Source organism: Brachyistius frenatus, unplaced genomic scaffold (genome assembly GCF_029030835.1).
Source record: "Brachyistius frenatus isolate BFR_SWC_R1_liver_20210118 unplaced genomic scaffold, ASM2903083v1 Contig_705, whole genome shotgun sequence".
Classification (NCBI taxonomy): Eukaryota; Metazoa; Chordata; class Actinopteri; family Embiotocidae; genus Brachyistius; species Brachyistius frenatus.
In genome coordinates, this window is record NW_027211304.1 from 1 (window position 1) to 19137 (window position 19137).

General features: G+C 41.6%; 1 protein-coding gene and 1 long non-coding RNA gene across 2 annotated transcripts; one reads left to right on the plus strand and one right to left on the minus strand.

Annotated features, from left to right (window-relative positions):
* The first annotated feature begins 1986 nt into the window (after nucleotides 1–1986).
* Nucleotides 1987–16121, plus strand: LOC138615124 (liprin-beta-1-like). Its single transcript, XM_069688745.1, has 20 exons — nucleotides 1987–2190; nucleotides 3821–3901; nucleotides 4719–4832; nucleotides 4914–5024; nucleotides 6762–6854; nucleotides 8228–8327; nucleotides 9639–9700; nucleotides 9858–9924; nucleotides 10901–11019; nucleotides 11223–11296; nucleotides 12093–12147; nucleotides 12395–12542; nucleotides 13144–13279; nucleotides 13368–13490; nucleotides 13991–14141; nucleotides 14491–14602; nucleotides 14690–14778; nucleotides 14976–15098; nucleotides 15220–15345; nucleotides 15771–16121. The coding sequence occupies exons 1-20, from the start codon at nucleotides 1996–1998 to the stop codon at nucleotides 16104–16106; spliced, it is 2415 nt and encodes an 804-aa protein (XP_069544846.1). The 5' UTR covers nucleotides 1987–1995; the 3' UTR covers nucleotides 16107–16121.
* On the minus strand, nucleotides 10336–10905 carry LOC138615125 (uncharacterized). The gene is made up of 2 exons (XR_011310426.1): nucleotides 10811–10905; nucleotides 10336–10611 (listed from the first exon to the last, which is right to left on the minus strand). It is a non-coding gene; the product is annotated as an uncharacterized lncRNA (long non-coding RNA).
* Nucleotides 16122–19137: the final 3016 nt, after the last annotated feature.

Here is a 19137-nt window from a genome sequence, read left to right on the forward strand (position 1 = left end):
GTCCAGTGGACGTTAACGCGATGTCCTCCTCTCTCTTCACCCCCCCCCACACACACACTTCCTCCTCCTCCTCCTCCTACCTGCAGTTTAATCCTAACCCTCCTGAATATACATAAAAGTTTACAGCTGCGACTGTGCTTCTCGATCAGCGGCCCTCTCTGCCACTGACAGCCTTGGGGAAATTAAAGAAAGATTTTCCATCGTCCCCGCAGTGACGGAAACTAATGATTATTCAAACCCTGTGAGAGTTTCGGAGCACAAACTTGTGCTTTGGGAACTTTTGGCCGCGCGCCGTCTACTCGTGCTGCTGCTGCTGCAGATGAGCAGACCAGGCTCCAGCGGTGGAGTCCCGACTTTTCCGCTGATGTGTGTAATTATAGTAAGTGACCTTTCCAATGGGAGCGAGGCGGCTGATCACATGACCCCCCCCCCCCCCCCACCGCCCAGTCCCCCCGTTTCCGCAGAAACCCGCAGCCATCATCGAGCCCCGCTCCCCTCGCTACTGTGGGGAAGCCGTGACTGTTATTTATTTATTTATTCATTCAGCTCCCTCTTTATTACTGTTGGACAGATGGCAGATGTCATGCAGGAAGCTGAAGGACACGATGGGAAAATCAGGCACTCGACTTCAGTCAGCGCGCCGCCGCACGTGCATCCAAGAAAAGAAATCTTAAAATACGGTCGCCGCAGACACAAGAAGACATTTAACTGTCCTTATTTAATTACGCTGCGTTTGATGGACAACCAGTGTGTGTTTGTTTTATTGGAGAGAATACCAATAAGTACCTCCATAAATGTAGTGTTTGTGCTGTGGGTTTACTGAAATCTTCGCCTGGAGTGGGAGTGAAACGACCTCAGAGTACAACAGCCTGAGCTACTTACATAAACATAATGTTCTCAGAGAAGTGATTCAGCCTCCAAAGTGGTTCTTTTAATTAGGATACTTTATCAAGTGCACGAGCAGCAGTAATTGTCAAGAAGCCCTCTGATCAATAGTTAGTTATACTTAGTTTGTTCAGGATTGCAGGCGAGCCCGTTGGATCAGCTTTAGTTTTTACTGTTTCTCAAATAAATTAATTATATAATGGGTTTTTTTCGTGCTCCATATGAAATGTTATTTTACTTTGAATTTCTCTATTTGAGGGCCATTCAATATACAGAACAGCTAGAAATGTGGAAAGAGGGATACATACAAGGATAAAGCTCAAGTGTCGTCATTGGGAACAATCACATACTGATGCCAGCAGGCCTGATGTTCAGATAAAGACCAACGTGCACAAAAACCATGCATATATAAATAGAATATGGATACGTCATACTTTAACTTTAACCCATGCATACAGTCCTCCAGTGTAATTCCCCGGTGATATAATATAATGGAGAACAATGAGGTCTCTAATAATAGCCGTCAGAAACATGCAGTTGTTGTGTTCGTTCACGTTTTAGAGTCTGTTTTGATGTTAGATGATATTTGAGATATCAAAATTGATGGTTTGAAGGTACTTGTTCATATTTATTAACATATATATAAAGTTGTGTGCAATTATGGCTGAAATTTGTCAAGTCGGGTTTTTCTTGATACACTGGTGAAGCATTTATAAAACAAAACAGTGCATGCAAAATGAATGCTGTCCACATCTACATATGGCTATTAATGGGAGGGGAAATCACACATATGTCTGGTGTTATGACAGAAAGTAATACGCGGGCTTAATTCTCTCATTCTCTCTCATTTTATGGAGCTTGCTGCTGTGTTTTAACAACAACTTGTGAGCAGTAAACACAATTTACAGACAAACTCAAATTTACAGTTGTGGTTATTCATCATGCTCCCACAGACCAAAGCTAAATTAAGCTCCGGTCATAAATCCTTCTCTTTCGTCCTCCACGCCAGCCCGATGAGTTCTTGCATTTCCACAGCTTTTGTTTTGTATTATTTATATGCAATAAATTCATATGAATCTTAACTCCTCCCTCCCCGCAGGCTCCAAGGCCATGGACTACTCCAACGGGCTGTTTGACTGCCAGTCGCCCACGTCACCTTTCCTGGGCGGCTTTCGGGTGCTGCACCTGCTGGAGGACTTGCGGGCGGCGCTGGAGCTCATGGACAACGAGGAGAGGGACAACCTGCGCTGCCAGATCCCCGATTCCACCGCGGAGGGGGTGGCGGAGTGGCTGCAGGGACGAATGGTAAAAGGAAAGCCACGTGTAGGGCGATCTGTGTCCGAGAAGATGAGATCTCAAAGAAAAATCGTAAAAAACGTGGCACCGAAAGCCTCTTCGATGTAATTCATCGCTTGCTGTTGAACACTAAAGTCTCGGCTCTTTCTGTGGAGTTGTTTGTCTCGATAAGCGCAGCCGTCACTCGTGAGTGGAGCAATTCTCTACGCCTCATTAACGCTGGTCATTTTAAAGCGTCTCTTGTCCGAATGAGGTCCAGATGAGATTTAAGACACTTTGATTCACGCTTCAGCCACGTTTGCATTTGTGGTGTTGAAGCTGTTTGGTAACTGCGAATATGTTGTACAACACGCAGGAAAATTTTAATTATCTTTACACCAACACACTCGTACAGATCACAGATAATTCAGTGGTTGAACTGGTTGACGATCACATAAATTAGTGTTTATTTAAATCCTCAGTTGCTTCAATAAGACAAAGTCAACAACAGTGTAACTTCAGCTACAATTATCATTTAGGCTCCTGACGTATTTACAGTTTGGAGGAGTAATTATTTTCTATGAGGAGACAAATAAATCGGCACCTTTTCAACATCTGTCTCAAAGGCATTTTAACGTACTTCCTGAGGTTGTTATTGGAGTTCAGTCCATCTCCGTTGGATTCTTGTATCCGATCCACTCAAGACGCATCAATAGATGATATCTCTATCCATTCAGTTCACTTTGAGAATCAGCATCAGCTTCCAGCGTCACAGAGAGAAACCTGGCAATTCAACAGTTCCCACAAGAGCGACAGTGGGAAGAAAAAAACCTCCCTTTTAACAGTTTGAGTGAGGGGAGAGCAGAGAGAGAAAAGAACAGCAGAGAGAGAAAACACCAGATCAGAAACATGCAGCTCTGGAAGTGGAGATACCTGCAGAAAAAAAAAAAAAAAAACCCCACCAAAACTACCGGAGAGAGCTTTACATTTCAAATGGGGTTGCTTATTCTTCTTGTCTTTGACCAGACAGACGAAAATTGTATCATAAATCTACTTGCCAATTATTATTTTTGCAGCTCAATCTGTGAACACTGAGATCCGAGTCTTTTGTACGCTGCAAGCATCTCTTGATCGCGCTCCGTTGCCTTTACCGTGACTTTGTTTATTGTAAAAGTAATGTTATGACATGCTCTGCGAATGATGGACTTTCTATAGGAGTCTTTCTGCAAATAATTTCCATCATTTAAGCGTGAGCCTCTTGTTTTTCTTCCCTCACGGCCTTCGTCTCTCCGTGTGCGATATTCGAGAGAGGAGTTAGCTTCTTTTTTTTTTTTTTTAATGGCTTTCATGTGAGAACACCGTTGACCCTCAAATGTTTCCCACATAAAACTCAACCCGCATATCTGTTTGGTTTCTTCAAGGGAAAAAAAAACAACAACATGCGAGATCATTTTCTGGGAAGGTTGTGCGGTTCTACAGGAAAACACTATGAAGAGCTCCCGTGTGTGTGATATTTTTCTTTCGGTTCATTAACCAGACCTGTAGTGTTTTTTTCATGAGATGTCATCTCAAAGGACAGAACAGTTTAAGGTCTCGTTCAGCTCCCACAGCGTTTTGTTCCCGCGAAACAAAATCACCACGTACTGTTTTGTCCTTTCAGAGCAACGTCCACGCTGCAGAAGCCGTCTACCAAGAACGCCTGTCACGACTGGAGAGTGACAAAGAGTGTCTCATTCTTCAGGTGAGTTAGCGAAGCTCTCCACAACAACCGCTCCTGCATAATTAAGTATCTTTGTATGCAGCTGCTGTGGTGTAATTATCTCGACCCAGAGAGCTTTTGTGTTTTCAGTCCTATTTGTCTGTCACTCAGCAAAATATCGCAAAAACGACTGAACAGAAATTTAGTGTCAATTATTCGTTCTGTCAACATCTTACTCCACAGTGTCACCATGTGGCCATTTAGAAAGCTTTTTATCATTTTATTGATAACTATACAGTGTCAGGAACAGATGCAAAATTCATTCCCCCCCCCCCCCTGGATTCATTAGTTCAAATCTGTCATTATAGGCCCGAACATTTCAGCGTTCTACCAAAAGATGGCGCTACAGCAATTTAACATGCCAAAAGTTAGTGGTCAAAGTGGGGTTTACTTGAAATTTTAACAATCCAATGACAAAACCCTTAAAGGGATAGTTACACATATTCACCTACTGGTCTTGGGTTAGATTATTGAATTCATCTCACTGTAATGATGACCAATGGTGTTTTTGGGGGAGTTTTTCGGCAGGTCATAAAAACACGTGATTTCAGGAAATGATAGTTTCCACTCAACACGTAGACCTGCACAACTCCCGTAAAACATTTTCCACTTTGGGTTTTGTACGGTATAAACAAACAATATTTTCTGAGATGTCGACATGCTGGTTGGCAGATTTGGTTTCCATTAGACAGAACAAAGTTACCTGTTTTATCCTTTTTCAGATCTTGGGTTTAAGAAAAAAATGTCATTAGGTCTGTGCTTTAAAACATATTTACTGAAGCTGTCATCTATTGTCCAGGTAAGTGTTTTAACAGACCAGGTGGAGGTGCAAGGCGAAAAGATTCGGGATCTCGACAATTGTCTTGAGCATCATCGGGGGAAACTAAATGCTACTGAGGAGCTTCTTCAACATGTAAGTGAATATCACCGTCAGCCATTTTGAAAACTCTCTTCTTCCCTCATGTAAATATTCTCTGTGACTGTCGCGCCACAGGAGCTGGGGAACCGGACGGCCCTGGAGACCCAGAAGCTGGAGCTGATGAGCGAGGTGTCGAGCCTGAAGCTGAAGCTGACCGCCGTGGAAAGAGATCACAGGGGCAACGAGGTAGACTCCCGCCCTGAAAAACGTGCTCTATCTCTAGCCTGTTAAACGGGAGCAGGCAGCGAAGCTCTCAGCTGCACCTGCGCCTCGTCTGATGTGACGTGTGACGAGTCCTGGCAGCCTCCCAGTCATTGTTTTAAAGTCACAAAGGTTCGTCTCAGTCGGATGGAGGGACCCAGATCTGTCATGTTGTGCAGGGTGGACTTTTTTTTTTGAAAGGGTTACAAAGGAGGCTAAAACGCTGCTTGCGCTCCAGCAGCTGTTTCCTGACCGAATACCTCCCAGCCACCCACCCAGACCTCCCCTCTACCCTCTCCCCTCTCTGAGGGGCTAAAAAGCCGGGAGAGTTATAGTTTCCATATACTCCTCTCACTCGCTGGGACATATTAGGTGGTGTTTCCTCACAGTGAAAGCCTAAAGGGAGCATATAAACTTTTCTGCAACTGTGCATAATTATTTTTGTTTCCATTCAAGAGCCATTTAGCTTTAAGTAAAAACCCTTAAAACATACATCATGCCTGTCAAACCTGAGGCCCTAATCTCACGACTGTAACTCGAGTGAAACTAAACAAAGCAATTCTTTCCATCGAGAACGTTTTGTGTCAAAGATAAAAATGTCCACGAATCACTCCTGAATCAACCAGATATATGTGAAGGCATTGCTGATATTGCTAAATTGGCCGACGCCTTTAATTTAATTTTCATTATTGATTGATTTTGATTGACGTAATCATATTTCTTACAAATATATAAATATAGTGATATATGGCAAATATAGAAATGGATTCAGTATTGGCCTGGCATAACTCTGTACAACTTCAGATTTTGCCTCCTGATTGTCAAATTAAGACATTTTCTTCAGTATCAAAAGTAATCCAAGTGATGGTCTGTGTATCCATGGTTACAGTCAAAACATGAGCTTTAGGATTATCTCACTTTTAACCCAAAGAAGAAAAACTATCGTGACAATAACAATGTTAAGGATTCAAATAAACAAACGAACGGCCGACTTACTGACTGTGTTTATAACGGTGATGGAAACAGTGCTGCCAAAACTAAAAACTAAAACAATAGCCACAAACACTGTAATGGATCTTGAAGTTTGAAGTAGCCCCCTTCTGATGTTTTATTTGTCATGATGTCATTGGAGAGCATCTTTCTCTACAGCGCTGTGCTTCACTTCTACGATGCAGAAAGAAAAAAAAAACCCATCTGTTCATTACAAATGAAAATGATACAAACAATAACAAAACTTCATAAAATTAGTTTAATATTATCAATACATTTTATGTAGAAATGTGCTGCGTATTGGAAACCTTAAACCAACCGATCAAAAAAAACAACATACTGTACATCATTAGGCTCATAAATAGAGAAATGAAAACACCCCAGTGACTTAATAGCAACGTAAAAATGTAAAAACACTTTTCATTTATTGCGCAGGGCTCCTACGCTGTTGCTCGGCGGGACAAAGGCAGTTTCACCATAATCAACCATGACCCTCCACCTTTAGTTCGGGATTTTCCTCCGTGTGTGGACCGAGCTTCTCAAATTCTCTCCAGAGGGACATCAGTCTGAAAATATTGCTGATACCTTTGGCAGAAACCTCCCCCCCCCCCGTCCCGCCTCCCCCCCGCGCCTTGTTAAAAAATATCAGAAGTCTCTCCCACACAGCCTCCCCAGTGCAGCTTGTCTCTGAGTTTTAACGGGTAATGGGGATTTTCTTTTTGTCCTCCCCAGGGGTTGTACCAGGAAGTAACGGACCTGCGGTTCAGGGTGACCGACATGGAGAATGAAAGACTGCAGTGTGAGAAGAAACTCAAAGCCACCAAAGTGAGTGCGCAGAGTTCACGTCGAGTCAGCACGATGATTTTATATCTGATCACAACCCGAGATCTGAATTCATTTCTTACCCCTTTAAAAAAAAAAAAAAAAAAAGGCATCATTATTTGAATCCTTGTAATTCCCCCCCCCCATGACGTTTTTTTTTTTTTTTTCTCTCTCTCTGCCTATTCTTCCCCCATTTTTATTGGCTCCCGCTCTTCTTCTCTCTCTTCCCCCCCCTGTGATTTTTAACATCTTTTATGCAACATGCTAACCCGCCAAGCGTCCGAAGTGGACCACCGGGCGGTTCACTGGAGACGAGGTGAAGGTTTAATCTCCGGCCCGTTTCTCTCCTCCTTTCCCGCTGCTTTCCTGACTTTCACCGCGCTGGCTGTAAGTGCTTCCACCTGCACCGGTTACAGGATTTGTACCAGGTTCAAGTCCTCTTATTAACTTTAGTGCATTAACAACCTCCTAACGTAATGGCAGAGTCACACCGTTGGCTCGGGTCGCTCGAAGTCACGCGCTTCGATTTCTACCACGCATTTCTCCCGACACAAAGCTGCACGTCTTGTTAATCGGTACGTGATCTGAGTTTAAATTCAGTACTTGTGTTGGTTTTATAAAAAAAAAGTGTCCACCGGTCCGCATGCTCGGTATTTTGCAGGTCAGCGCGAGTTTGCGCTGAATCCTTTCACTTGGACCCGCAGTGTGATAAACAGAGAAGAGCGAATTAAACTCAACTAAACCACTAACTGAATCTTCTGACTGATTACTAATGTTTTGTTTCCCGCCATTTTCGCAGCTCTGAGAGTCTTTGGTAAAAAAAAATAAGAAAAAATGGCCGCGCTAACGCGCCGATTTATGATTTGAAATCGAGCAGATAATGTGTTCACACCAACTTTGAGCCTGGAAAGCTCGGGAGGAGCATGTTGGGCCCCGAAGCCGGCCCGATTATCCTCTGGTGTGGGGCTAGCATTAATTAGCACTGAACACACAAGTACAGCTGAAGCGGATGGGAATGCCATTAGCTTTGCTGGTCTTGGTTATAAATTACATAACACATTGGAATGTTAATGTAAAATAAACCCCGATGATGTCATGGAGCTTGAACTAATAACCAGAATATCTTGGCCTCTTTCGCATTGATTTTGACAACTTAAAATTTAAAAAAATAAAAAAAATCTGTCTAGTGCGAGTCCCCCCCAAATCTTATAGAGAATAAACTGCTGGTTTTAAATCATATATTAAGAAAAACTGCCAAACATCTTCCGGTTCCAGCTTCTCGAATGTGAGTATTTTCTCCGTGTCATAGTCTCGTGAATTGTAAAATAAACAATGCCCCCCCCCACCACCACCACCCCCACACCCCTTCGTTACAGGAGGAGCTGCAGCATCTGCAGAAGCAGCTGGAGGAGCGGGAGGCGCAGCTGAGGAGGTTGAAGGATGAGAGCGGGCCGGGGGCGGAGGGAGGAGAAAGAGGTGGGATCTTGTTTTAACAACCGTCTGGACTCTCGTTGGACCGTTTCCTGCTGTTTAAACTCCCAATTTTCACAAAAGGTTTCGTGGGGATTAGACAAATAGACATTTCACATTCCATCAACACGGCATCGCCTTCCAGCAGCCGCGCTGCTTTCATACCCGATTTCTCCATTAATAATTTCTCCCTATCTCACATTTCACAGGCAGTCTGAACTGTAACGAGATGATTTGAGGCCCTTTTTTTTTCTCTCTCTCTACTTCACTCCTTTTCTTTCGGTCTGCGAGATGCATACCAAACGTATGTCTGTTTCACTCCTTCCACCCGCCGCTGCTCTTATCTCGTCCACGCCGAGCGTCGAGGAACGTAAAGTGGAGTCCGTTCTGCTGCTCTGCCTGTGAACACGTGCTGCTTTTGTCTTTCATCTCGCCACTTTGACTCTGAAAACATCAAATCTAAAAACTGAATACGCTCATTTGTGTCTTTGCTGGGGCAAAATTAGAGTTCAGAGTCTCATGCAGAAGAGGAGGTTTTGCTGAAGGACACTTACGCAGGGTAGACACTCGTTAGCACTGAGCTCCAACTCTTCGTGGCAGTGGAACGAGCTGTCAAGACAACATTATCGTACTAATATCTCCTAAAGTTTGACTGGTGAGCAGTTTTTTAAAGGAGAGAGTTTCACATTTAGCAGACAAGGAAATATTCACCCTCATTTTAGCTCTTGTTTGCTCTCTGGAGGCTTTTGAGCTGCTAAATGTTCAATGTTTTCATTACCCATCTGCTAATTTTGCCCGTCTGCCATTTGGCAATAAGCAGGTTGCGTTATATAATGATTTATTGCTGTTAATAGCTGCAAACGATGCCGGCGAGAGAACAGTGAGATTAAGTTGTAAAACCGAAACAGTGAGCTGAAAGAGGCTAAAATGTCCTCCGGAACCGGATTCATGGGAACTGCAGAGTTCATCGGTCATTTAGTTCATTATTAATGTAAAAACATTGATTGTTTCCCTTTTAAAGTTGTTCATGTCCGAACTGAAATAGATTTGAAAATATTTTCAGGTTTAAATATCACTTTCGATTGTGCTTCACTTCAATGCACCGAGACCATGTTTTTGATCTTTGGTGGTGATAACCGAATCGAGACTTCGCTGCAGCAACAAGCCGAAACGGCAGCTGCCGCTGACCGTCGCTCCGAACCCCGGGGGGGGGGGGCTTCATTAGTTCTGGTTTCTCAGAGCTGAACTAAACAAGTATAAAGCAGCTGAGTTTTGGTTTTTTTTTTTTTCTTTCTTTCTTTCTTTCTTTCTTCCCAGACACTGAAATGCTGAAGATGAAGACGATGTTGGAGTCACTGACGTCAGGAAACGACGAGAAGGTACAGCGCGGCGCGTCGGCTGCAGCTTTGACTCGCCTGACGGGAACGTGACTGAAACCTCGCTTGTGTGTGTGTGTGTGTGTGTGTGTGTGTGTGTGTGTGTGTGTGTGTGTGTGTGTGTGTGTGTGTGCGTGCGTGCGCGTGCGTCGATCTCCAGGAACGACGGATTAAAGAGCTCGAGGAATCGCTGACCAAGTGCAAGAACGTGCAGGAGCTGGTCAAAGGTCAGAGGAGCCTATCGACTCGAAACGTTACGCATTGATTACGAATGCGCTCGCGTGATATTTAAGTTAAGTTTTCGAAGGGATTCACAACACGTTTTCTCTCTAGAACTTTTGTTTTAACGCGTTCGGTTCGTCACTCGGTCAAGTATTTATCAAACACATCGATGCAATTCAGGATTTAATACATTTTCCAAGGTGGAAAAATAATCGGCATGATTTTTATAACCCTTTCTGATATTTTTTTTAAACGCTCTCAGGTTCCAGCTCCTTCGCTTTTTCTCCCTGTTTGATATCTTTGTAAATTGAATATGTTTTGAGTTTTGAGCTGTTGTTGGACAAAACAAGATGTCACGTCGGGTCCTGGAGACATGAGCCAAAAGTCTCAGTTCATGTTTGCAAATTCAATTCAGCTCAGTTCGATTTAATTTATTTACGTAGCGACGAACCACAACACGGGTCATTTCAGGGCGCTGAAACAGAACTTTACAACGTTATACAGACGAACACAACAACGCAACGATTCCCAAGTAAGCCGGGAGAAGAAAAAAAAAACCTCCCTTTCAACAGGAAGGAAAAACCTCCGACAGAACCAGGGGAGAGCAGAGAGAAAATAGATCCAAGACATGAACTGTTGGTGGCGCCGGTAGTCGCAGACCAGAGACGTTGCAGCTCCAGCTCCAGAGATATCTGCAAAAAAAAAAAAAAGAAAGCACAGAAACTACGCCAGCACCGGGAACCGAACGGAGAGGCAACAAACAAAAATCCAAAACTACGGCAATAGAATCAATAGTGAAAAAAATGTCGGTAGCTTTTGACCACCGTGAAGCCAGTACTTGTATTTATTTCATCAAAAGACCCCGTTTATCTACTTCACAATAATATTTACAGCCTACAATGCAGGAGGAACTCCGAGGAGGATAAAGTTTTGGTGCTCGTGTGCTTCGTCACGCCCGCTGACCGCTCTGTCCTCTCTCAGAGAAGTTAAAGGACGACGACTACGACGACATCGCAGACGATCCGTCCGTCGCCGCGTCCACGGAGGCGGATCAGGTCACCCTGGAGTTGGAGGGGGAGGCAGGAAGGAGCTCCGGCGAGGTAAACACAACCTCTGTCAAAACACTGCTCGACACAGGATGAACCCCAGACCGTCCACTTCCTTTAAAAAAAAAAAAACAGTTTCGGCCTCCCGCTCTGAAATCGTCTCTCCCAGGAATTTCAGTTCAGGGTTGTTGTTTATTCGGGTTTCTGCTGTTGGCAAAACACGTCCCAATTAACCCTGTTGGTGTCTGTCGTCTCAGTCCGTCCCATGTATAGCGGTGCTCTCTGAGATGAACGAGCTGGACAGAGAACGACAGCTACAGGCAGCCGAAAGGTAAAAACTCAAAAGAGTTTCACATCTAATTCTTTGTAATCGAAAGCCATCTGTTTCCGCTTTATTCAATCTCGCGGGTGGAGTCAAATATGTCGACGTTTCTGATCAGAACATTAAATAATTGGAGCTGACGTCTGCGACCTTTGACCTTTCTCAAAGCGGACATTGTGCCTCGAAACACCGGCTCCGATAAATGCAGCCTTGTGCGCGAGGACGGCGGGCCGCGTGAGGACGGCGGGCCGCGTGATCGCGCCTTCGCTTCGCTGACACAAATTTCAGCTCAATTCCAGCAGCTTTCATCACCGCTATTCCTCCGGCGTGTCGTAATTTCACTCACGCCCGCATTGTTGTGGCTGATTGGACCTCTGCGCGGGTGGAAGGCCGAGCGAGGTGACTCTGTTTGACGGTAACGATATCAAAGGGAGGAATTTTTTTTTTTTTTTTTTTTTTTTTTATCGCCTCTGGCATTTGCAACAAAAGAAAAACCGTGCGGAGTCAGGAGGATGTGCCCACACGGTCCTGAGAGGTCCACTCAAGTGGAAACACCTGCGTGGGCGCCAAGCCGTCACGCGGAGCGGCTGAGATTTAACGTAAACGGACCGGTTGTGAAGCCGTAGCTGCGAGCAGAGGAGCGATCTAATTTACTTTATCACTTCATTTTTGGTTAATTAGGAAGCATTTGCTCTTTTCTACTCAACACTGACTGTGAAATAGTGTTTTATATATATATATATATATAAATCAGTTTTATTCCAACATAGTTTTGAACCAACATTTTTCGCTCTTGTTCTTTCAGTTCCTCAGATGTCCCGCGGTCGAGCGTCCCGGCTGTAACGGGCAGCACTGACCCGGTAAGACCAGAACCGAGCATCTGACCCAACTGTACAACGTGACAAATAATTATGATAATTCCTGTTGCTTAAAACACTCAAAATAGAGGAGCGTCAGTCTTCATGGAGTCGGCGGCGCCACCGTATGTGTGCACGTAGTCCTGCTCTGACGCTTAGTGGCGAAACGGTAGAACTGCATTTTGAGGATGGTTTTTTATCTTTGGCCATATCCTCAATTCTTCTGTGTTGTGTTTCTTTTCTCCCGTAGGCCAAGAATAAAGCAGGACCTGGTTCCTCTTCGAGAGTAAAGACCACCAGCGAGGAGAGTTTCGGTACCAAGAAGGCCCGCTCCTCCTTCGGTCGCGGCTTCTTTAAGCTGCGTGGAGGCAAGCAGATGTCCAGCACCCCAAACCTCGGTGAGAGGACGCTTGTATTTCGTCTCCTTAGTTTTTGCTCTTTGTTGGACCATGTTTTTTTGTTGTTGCTGTATTTAATTATTGATCTTCGTGTTTCTGTCAACAACTCTGTAAAATGTTTGAAGACCGCAGCCGGGTGACGCGGCTGGATGTGCACGAGGACAGCACTGACTGAAACGTGGACCATTTCACACCGGCGTGGTTCTTTGATAGAACAACAGTCTGTGGCTCCCGATCGTTTTGGCTTGTGACTCAATCAAACAATTGTTTTCTCTTCAAAAGTTTTTATTTCGGTAATTAAAGCTACACTGTGTCTCACGGGGAACGTTGGGAGTCACGGATGGAAAGCTTTTTTTTTTTTTTTCTTTTTCGGGGATTTAATTGCATTTTTCTGGAGTTCTCTCGTATCTTGCTGTGGTGCGAGTTGTCTCCGTCAAAGATATCACCAAAACATCCGGTCGCCGTTCATCCGTGAAAGTAAACCATCTGCGGCGGAGCCGTTTTTCCCGTTTAGATGTGACGTATTTCTCACAGGAGGTGCTCCTCACACCGCAGTTTATATTTACTGTCCCGTTTACCGTGTTTATAAATATTATTGCAGCTGAGACGGAACGTAAAGGCACGGAGCACCTGGACTTGGCCGGCGTCCCGCCGAGGAAGTCCCACGACGGATCTCCTCCCACGTCCTCTCCGGAAACCAAAAAGAAGTCCAAGGGCTTGAGGAAGTTTTTCGGCAGGTAAAACTCACAGGGGCGTGTCATCGGGAGTTCGAACTAATGCCAGAGGATTTATCTTCTGATCATTCACGATGTGATCCTCCTGCAGGCTGAAGAGGAGTCACTCCACCACCTTCAACCTCGATGACGCAGCCGAGATGGAGTTCAGGAGGGGCGGAGTCAGAGCCACAGCCGGCCCTCGACTCGGCTGGTCGCGCGAACCGAATCACAAGTAGGTGTTTGTAAACCTTTTCTTTTTGCTTTCTTTTTTCTGCGTCTACCAGCATACTCAAAATCCACAATATTTACAAGCCTGAAGAATTCTAGCAGTTTGCACAGATTTATCCGACAACACAGTCCTTCTGGTTAATGCGAAAAGTACGAATGCCTAAAATAAATCTAAACGCATCTTCTTCCTGGAACCTTTTACAAGTTGATTTAAAGCTGAGAAATGTAGTTCATCTTTGGCTGTTGATGTTTTCTTTTTTAATCTTAATGTTTAAACTCATTAAGTTTGAATCGTTTTAATTTATTTCTTTTATCTCGACGGTCATTGATTTATTTTAAGGAATGTCTTCACAATGTAATATGTGTTGGATGCAGCATATAGTTGCATCTTTAACTTCAACAAAGTTTTTCTGGTTAAATACATAAAAATAATACATTACAATAAAATAATCTCATACAGCAGGACTCCTCCCTTTAATGTGTTTTTTTTCTGCCCCTGTTCAGTGCCGTCGATGTTCCGTTCTCGCGGTGGAGTAAAGAAGACGTTTGCGGGTGGCTCCACGAGCAGGGCCTCGGGTTGCACGTCGCCCACGGCCAGAGCTGGATCAAATCAGGACAAACGTTAGTGCAGGCATCACCGCACGATCTGGAGAAGGTAGGAGGGAAATCCACCGAATGATGGAGTCCTACGGGGTTTTCAGTCAATCATAATTCCATTTGAGTTTTTATGCGGTACATTTTAAGGTTTCAAGAAATGTGTATACCTTAAGAACAAAATCAAGAAATAATAATATTTCTGACTTAGATTTGAACCGAGTTTGAGTTGTTTTAAGCTGCTTTTGTTTTCTGTGTTAAGCAGCATCAGAAATCCTGAGAGGAAAAAAAAACCCACCAGATTTGAATTACCAAACTTTTTTTTTTTTTTATCAATTTCATCAATTGTTTTTACATTTTAAAGACCCTCCCCGTGTCTCGTCTTTGACGGCTTCTCTTTGCCTCTGCAGGAGTTGGGCATGAAGCAGCCTCTCCACAGGAAGAAGCTGCAGCTGGCCCTGCAGGCGCTCGGGTCCGAGGACGACGATCTGAGGGGCAAACTGGACCACAACTGGGTCACCAGTGAGCGACGTCATCTTATAACTGAGTGGAAGTTACTGTGCCGTCTCAAACTTTGAATAAATAGACTGAGGCTGTTGTTCTTTTCAGGATGGCTGGATGACATCGGCCTCCCACAGTACAAGAGTCACTTTGATGAAGCTCGAGTTGATGGACGCATGCTGCACTACATGACGGTGGTGAGCAGTGCACTTTTTCAAACCTGCCACGTTGCGTTGTTCGAAGCTTTGACATTTAAATTTGATCCCAAAATGTCCGGCTAAAACGTCCTTTTATATTCTGACTCATCTTGTCCTCTGAATAAATCATTGGATAGGTGAAACAACTTTGTGAGAACTCTCTTATTTTTTGGATTTTTTTTTTTTTTTTTTCTCAGGAGGACCTGCTGTCTCTGAAGGTGGGCAGCGTTCTCCATCACCTCAGCATCAAGAGGGCCATTCAGGTCCTCCGTCTCAACTTCTATGAAGCCAGTTGTCTCAGACGACGACCCTCTGATGAGGTATCACGCAAGAAATCACAACCCACACTTCTCTTTAAAAAAAAAAAAAAATGTACACAGGTCATTTTAATGTATCTGCTTTTGAAATATGGATTTTGTCTTCTCCCCATTTGTTGTCCAGAACAACATCACACCGGCAGAAATCTCTCAGTGGACCAACCACAGGGTGATGGAGTGGCTCCGCTCCGTGGATCTGGCAGAATATGCCCCCAACCTGAGAGGGAGTGGTGTTCATGGAGGGCTGATGGTGAGGCTGAATAGCATTTAAGGCAACTTTAATATTAATGAGGCAAAACACAGTGTATGCAACAAACGAGATCTCACAGTGACGCTCATCCCGAAACTGTTTGTCCAGCCAGAGCTTTTCAAACAGGCAGTGTGCTTCGAATAAGAAATGTTCAATCTAGCTGCGCCGGAAAAATTTGCTTTCGGTTATTGTTCTAAATATACGCAGTGTCGGCAAATATGACGTTCTGCATATTAATGGCCAAAAAAAAAAAAAAAAGTTGCAAAAAGTCAAATTATTTTTATTGTGCACCCTCAATTTAAATTGAGTGTTTGTTGATTTTGTGTGAATGTTTTTGCCCTTTGTGCTGCTCTACGTTACGCATGTTTTTCCTCCGGTTCCCCGTTTGACCTCTCACCACAACGCTTTATCGACGCGCGCTGAAGGTGTTGGAGCCTCGTTTTAACGTGGAAGCGCTCGCCCTCCTGCTCAACATTCCTCCCAACAAAACCCTGCTGAGACGCCACCTGGCCACACATTTCCACCTGCTCGTTGGCTCTGAGGCGCAGCGGCTCAAACAGGACTGTCTGGAAAACCCCGACTACACCGTCCTCACAGCCACCGCCAAGGTCAAGGTAAGTGCTCATCCACGACATCGCGACAAAGTCCCTCTGTTTCTGTGGTCGTTACAGCTTCACGTTCACTTATTCCAGTGTGACTTTTTTTTTTTCAGATTTCTCAAAACATATTATAGTGTGACTTTTTTTTTTTCATATTTCTGAGACATACTATAGCATGTCGTCCGAAATGTGATCAAAAGTCATACTTTAATATAACTCCAAAATATGATAAACAAAAGTCACACTATACCATGTCGTCCGAAATATAAAAAAACAAAGTCATAATATAGCTTGCGGTTCGAAATAGGATAAAAAAAAAGTCATACTAAATGTCGTTCAAAATAGGTTAAAAAAGTCATACTATAATATGTCGTTCAAAATAGGTTAAAAAAAAGTCAACATACAGTATGTCGTTAAAAATAGGTTAAAAAACAGTCATACAATCTGTCGTTCAAAATAGGTTAAAAAAAAGTCATACGAAAGTATGTCGTTCAAAATAGGATAAAAAAAGTCGTACTATAGTATGTCGACCGAAATATGGCCAAAAAGTCATACTTTAATATAACTCCAAAATATGATAAATAAAAGTCACACTATACCATGTCGTCCGAAATATAAAAAAACAAAGTCATACCATAGCATGCCGTTCAAAATAGGTTAAAAAAAAAGTCATACTATAATATGTCGTTCAAAATAGGTTAAAAAAAAGTCATACTATAGCATGTCGTCCAAAATATGATAAAAAAAAGTCATACTATAGCATGTCGTCCAAAATATGATAAAAAAGTCATATATAGCATGTCGTCTAAAATATGACAAAAAAGTCATACTATAGCATGTCGTCCAAAATATGATAAAAAAGTCATATATAGCATGTCGTCTAAAATATGACGAAAAAGTCATACTATAGCATGTCGTCCAAAATATGATAAAAAAGTCATATATAGCATGTCGTCTAAAATATGACAAAAAAGTCATACTGTAGCATGTCGTCCAAAATATGATAAAAAAAAAGTCATACTGTAGCATGTCGTCTAAAAGATGATAAAAAAGTCATACTATAGCATGTCATCCAAAATATGATAAAAAAAAAAAAAAGTCATCATATAATATGTCGATCAATATAGGTTAAAAAAAAGTCATACTATAATATGTTGTTCAATATAGGTTAAAAAAGTATTACTGTACTATGTCGATCAAAATAGATTAAAAAAACAGTCATACTATAATATCTTGTTCAATATAGGTTAAAAAAAGTCATACTATAATATGTTGTTCAATATAGGTTAAAAAAAAAAAGTCATACTATAGCATGTCGTCCAAAATATGACAAAAAAGTCATACTATAGCATGTCGTCCAAAATATGATAAAAAAGTCATACTATAGCATGTCGTCTAAAATATGATAAAAAAAAGTCATACTATAGCATGTCGTCTAAAATATGATAAAAAAAGTCATACTATAGCATGTCGTCTAAAATATGACAAAAAAGTCATACTATAGCATGTCGTCTAAAATATGACAAAAAAGTCATACTATAGCATGTCGTCCAAAATATGATAAAAAAGTCATACTATAGCATGTCGTCTAAAATATGATAAAAAAGTCATACTATAGCATGTCGTCCAAAATATGACAAAAAAGTCATACTATAGCATGTCGTCCAAAATATGATAAAAAAGTCATACTATAGCATGTCGTCTAAAATATGACAAAAAAGTCATACTATAGCATGTCGTCCAAAATATGATAAAAAAAAAGTCATACTATAGCATGTCGTCTAAAATATGATAAAAAAGTCATACTATAGCATGTCGTCTAAAATATGATAAAAAAAGTCATACTATAGCATGTAGTCTAAAATATGATAAAAAAGTCATACTATAGCATGTCGTCCAAAATATGAAAAAAAAGTCATACTATAGCATGTCGTCCAAAATATGATAAAAAAGTCATACTATAGCATGTCGTCCAAAATATGATCAAAAAAAAGTCATACTATAGCATGTCGTCCAAAATATGATAAAAAAAAGTCATACTATAGCATGTCGTCCAAAATATGATAAAAAAAGTCATACTATAGCATGTCGTCCAAAATATGATAAAAAAAGTCATACTATAGCATGTCGTCCAAAATATGATAAAAAAAAGTCATACTATAGCATGTCGTCCAAAATATGATAAAAAAAAGTCATACTATAGCATGTCGTCTAAAATATGACAAAAAAGTCATACTATAGCATGTCGTCCAAAATATGATAAAAAAAAGTCATACTATAGCATGTCGTCTAAAATATGATAAAAAAAAGTCATACTATAGCATGTCGTCCAAAATATGATAAAAAAAGTCATACTATAGCATGTCGTCTAAAATATGACAAAAAAGTCATACTATAGCATGTCGTCCAAAATATGATAAAAAAAGTCATACTATAGCATGTCGTCCAAAATATGATAAAAAAAAGTCATACTATAGCATGTCGTCTAAAATATGATAAAAAAAAGTCATACTATAGCATGTCGTCCAAAATATGATAAAAAAGTCATACTATAGCATGTCGTCCAAAATATGATAAAAAAAAAAGTCATACTATAGCATGTCGTCCAAAATATGATAAAAAAAAGTCATACTATAGCATGTCGTCCAAAATATGATGAAAAAAAAGTCATACTATAGCATGTCGTCCAAAATATGATAAAAAAAGTCATACTATAGCATGTCGTCCAAAATATGATAAAAAAAGTCATACTATAGCATGTCGTCCAAAATATGATAAAAAAAGTCATACTATAGCATGTCGTCCAAAATATGATAAAAAAAGTCATACTATAGCATGTCGTCTAAAATATGATAAAAAAGTCATACTATAGCATGTCGTCTAAAATATGATAAAAAAGTCATACTATAGCATGTCGTCTAAAATATGATAAAAAAAAAGTCATACTATAGCATGTCGTCTAAAATATGATAAAAAAGTCATACTATAGCATGTCGTCCAAAATATGATAAAAAAAAGTCATACTATAGCATGTCGTCCAAAATATGATAAAAAAAAAGTCATACTATAGCATGTCGTCCAAAATATGATAAAAAAAAGTCATACTATAGCATGTCGTCCAAAATATGATAAAAAAGTCATACTATAGCATGTCGTCCAAAATATGATAAAAAAGTCATACTATAGCATGTCG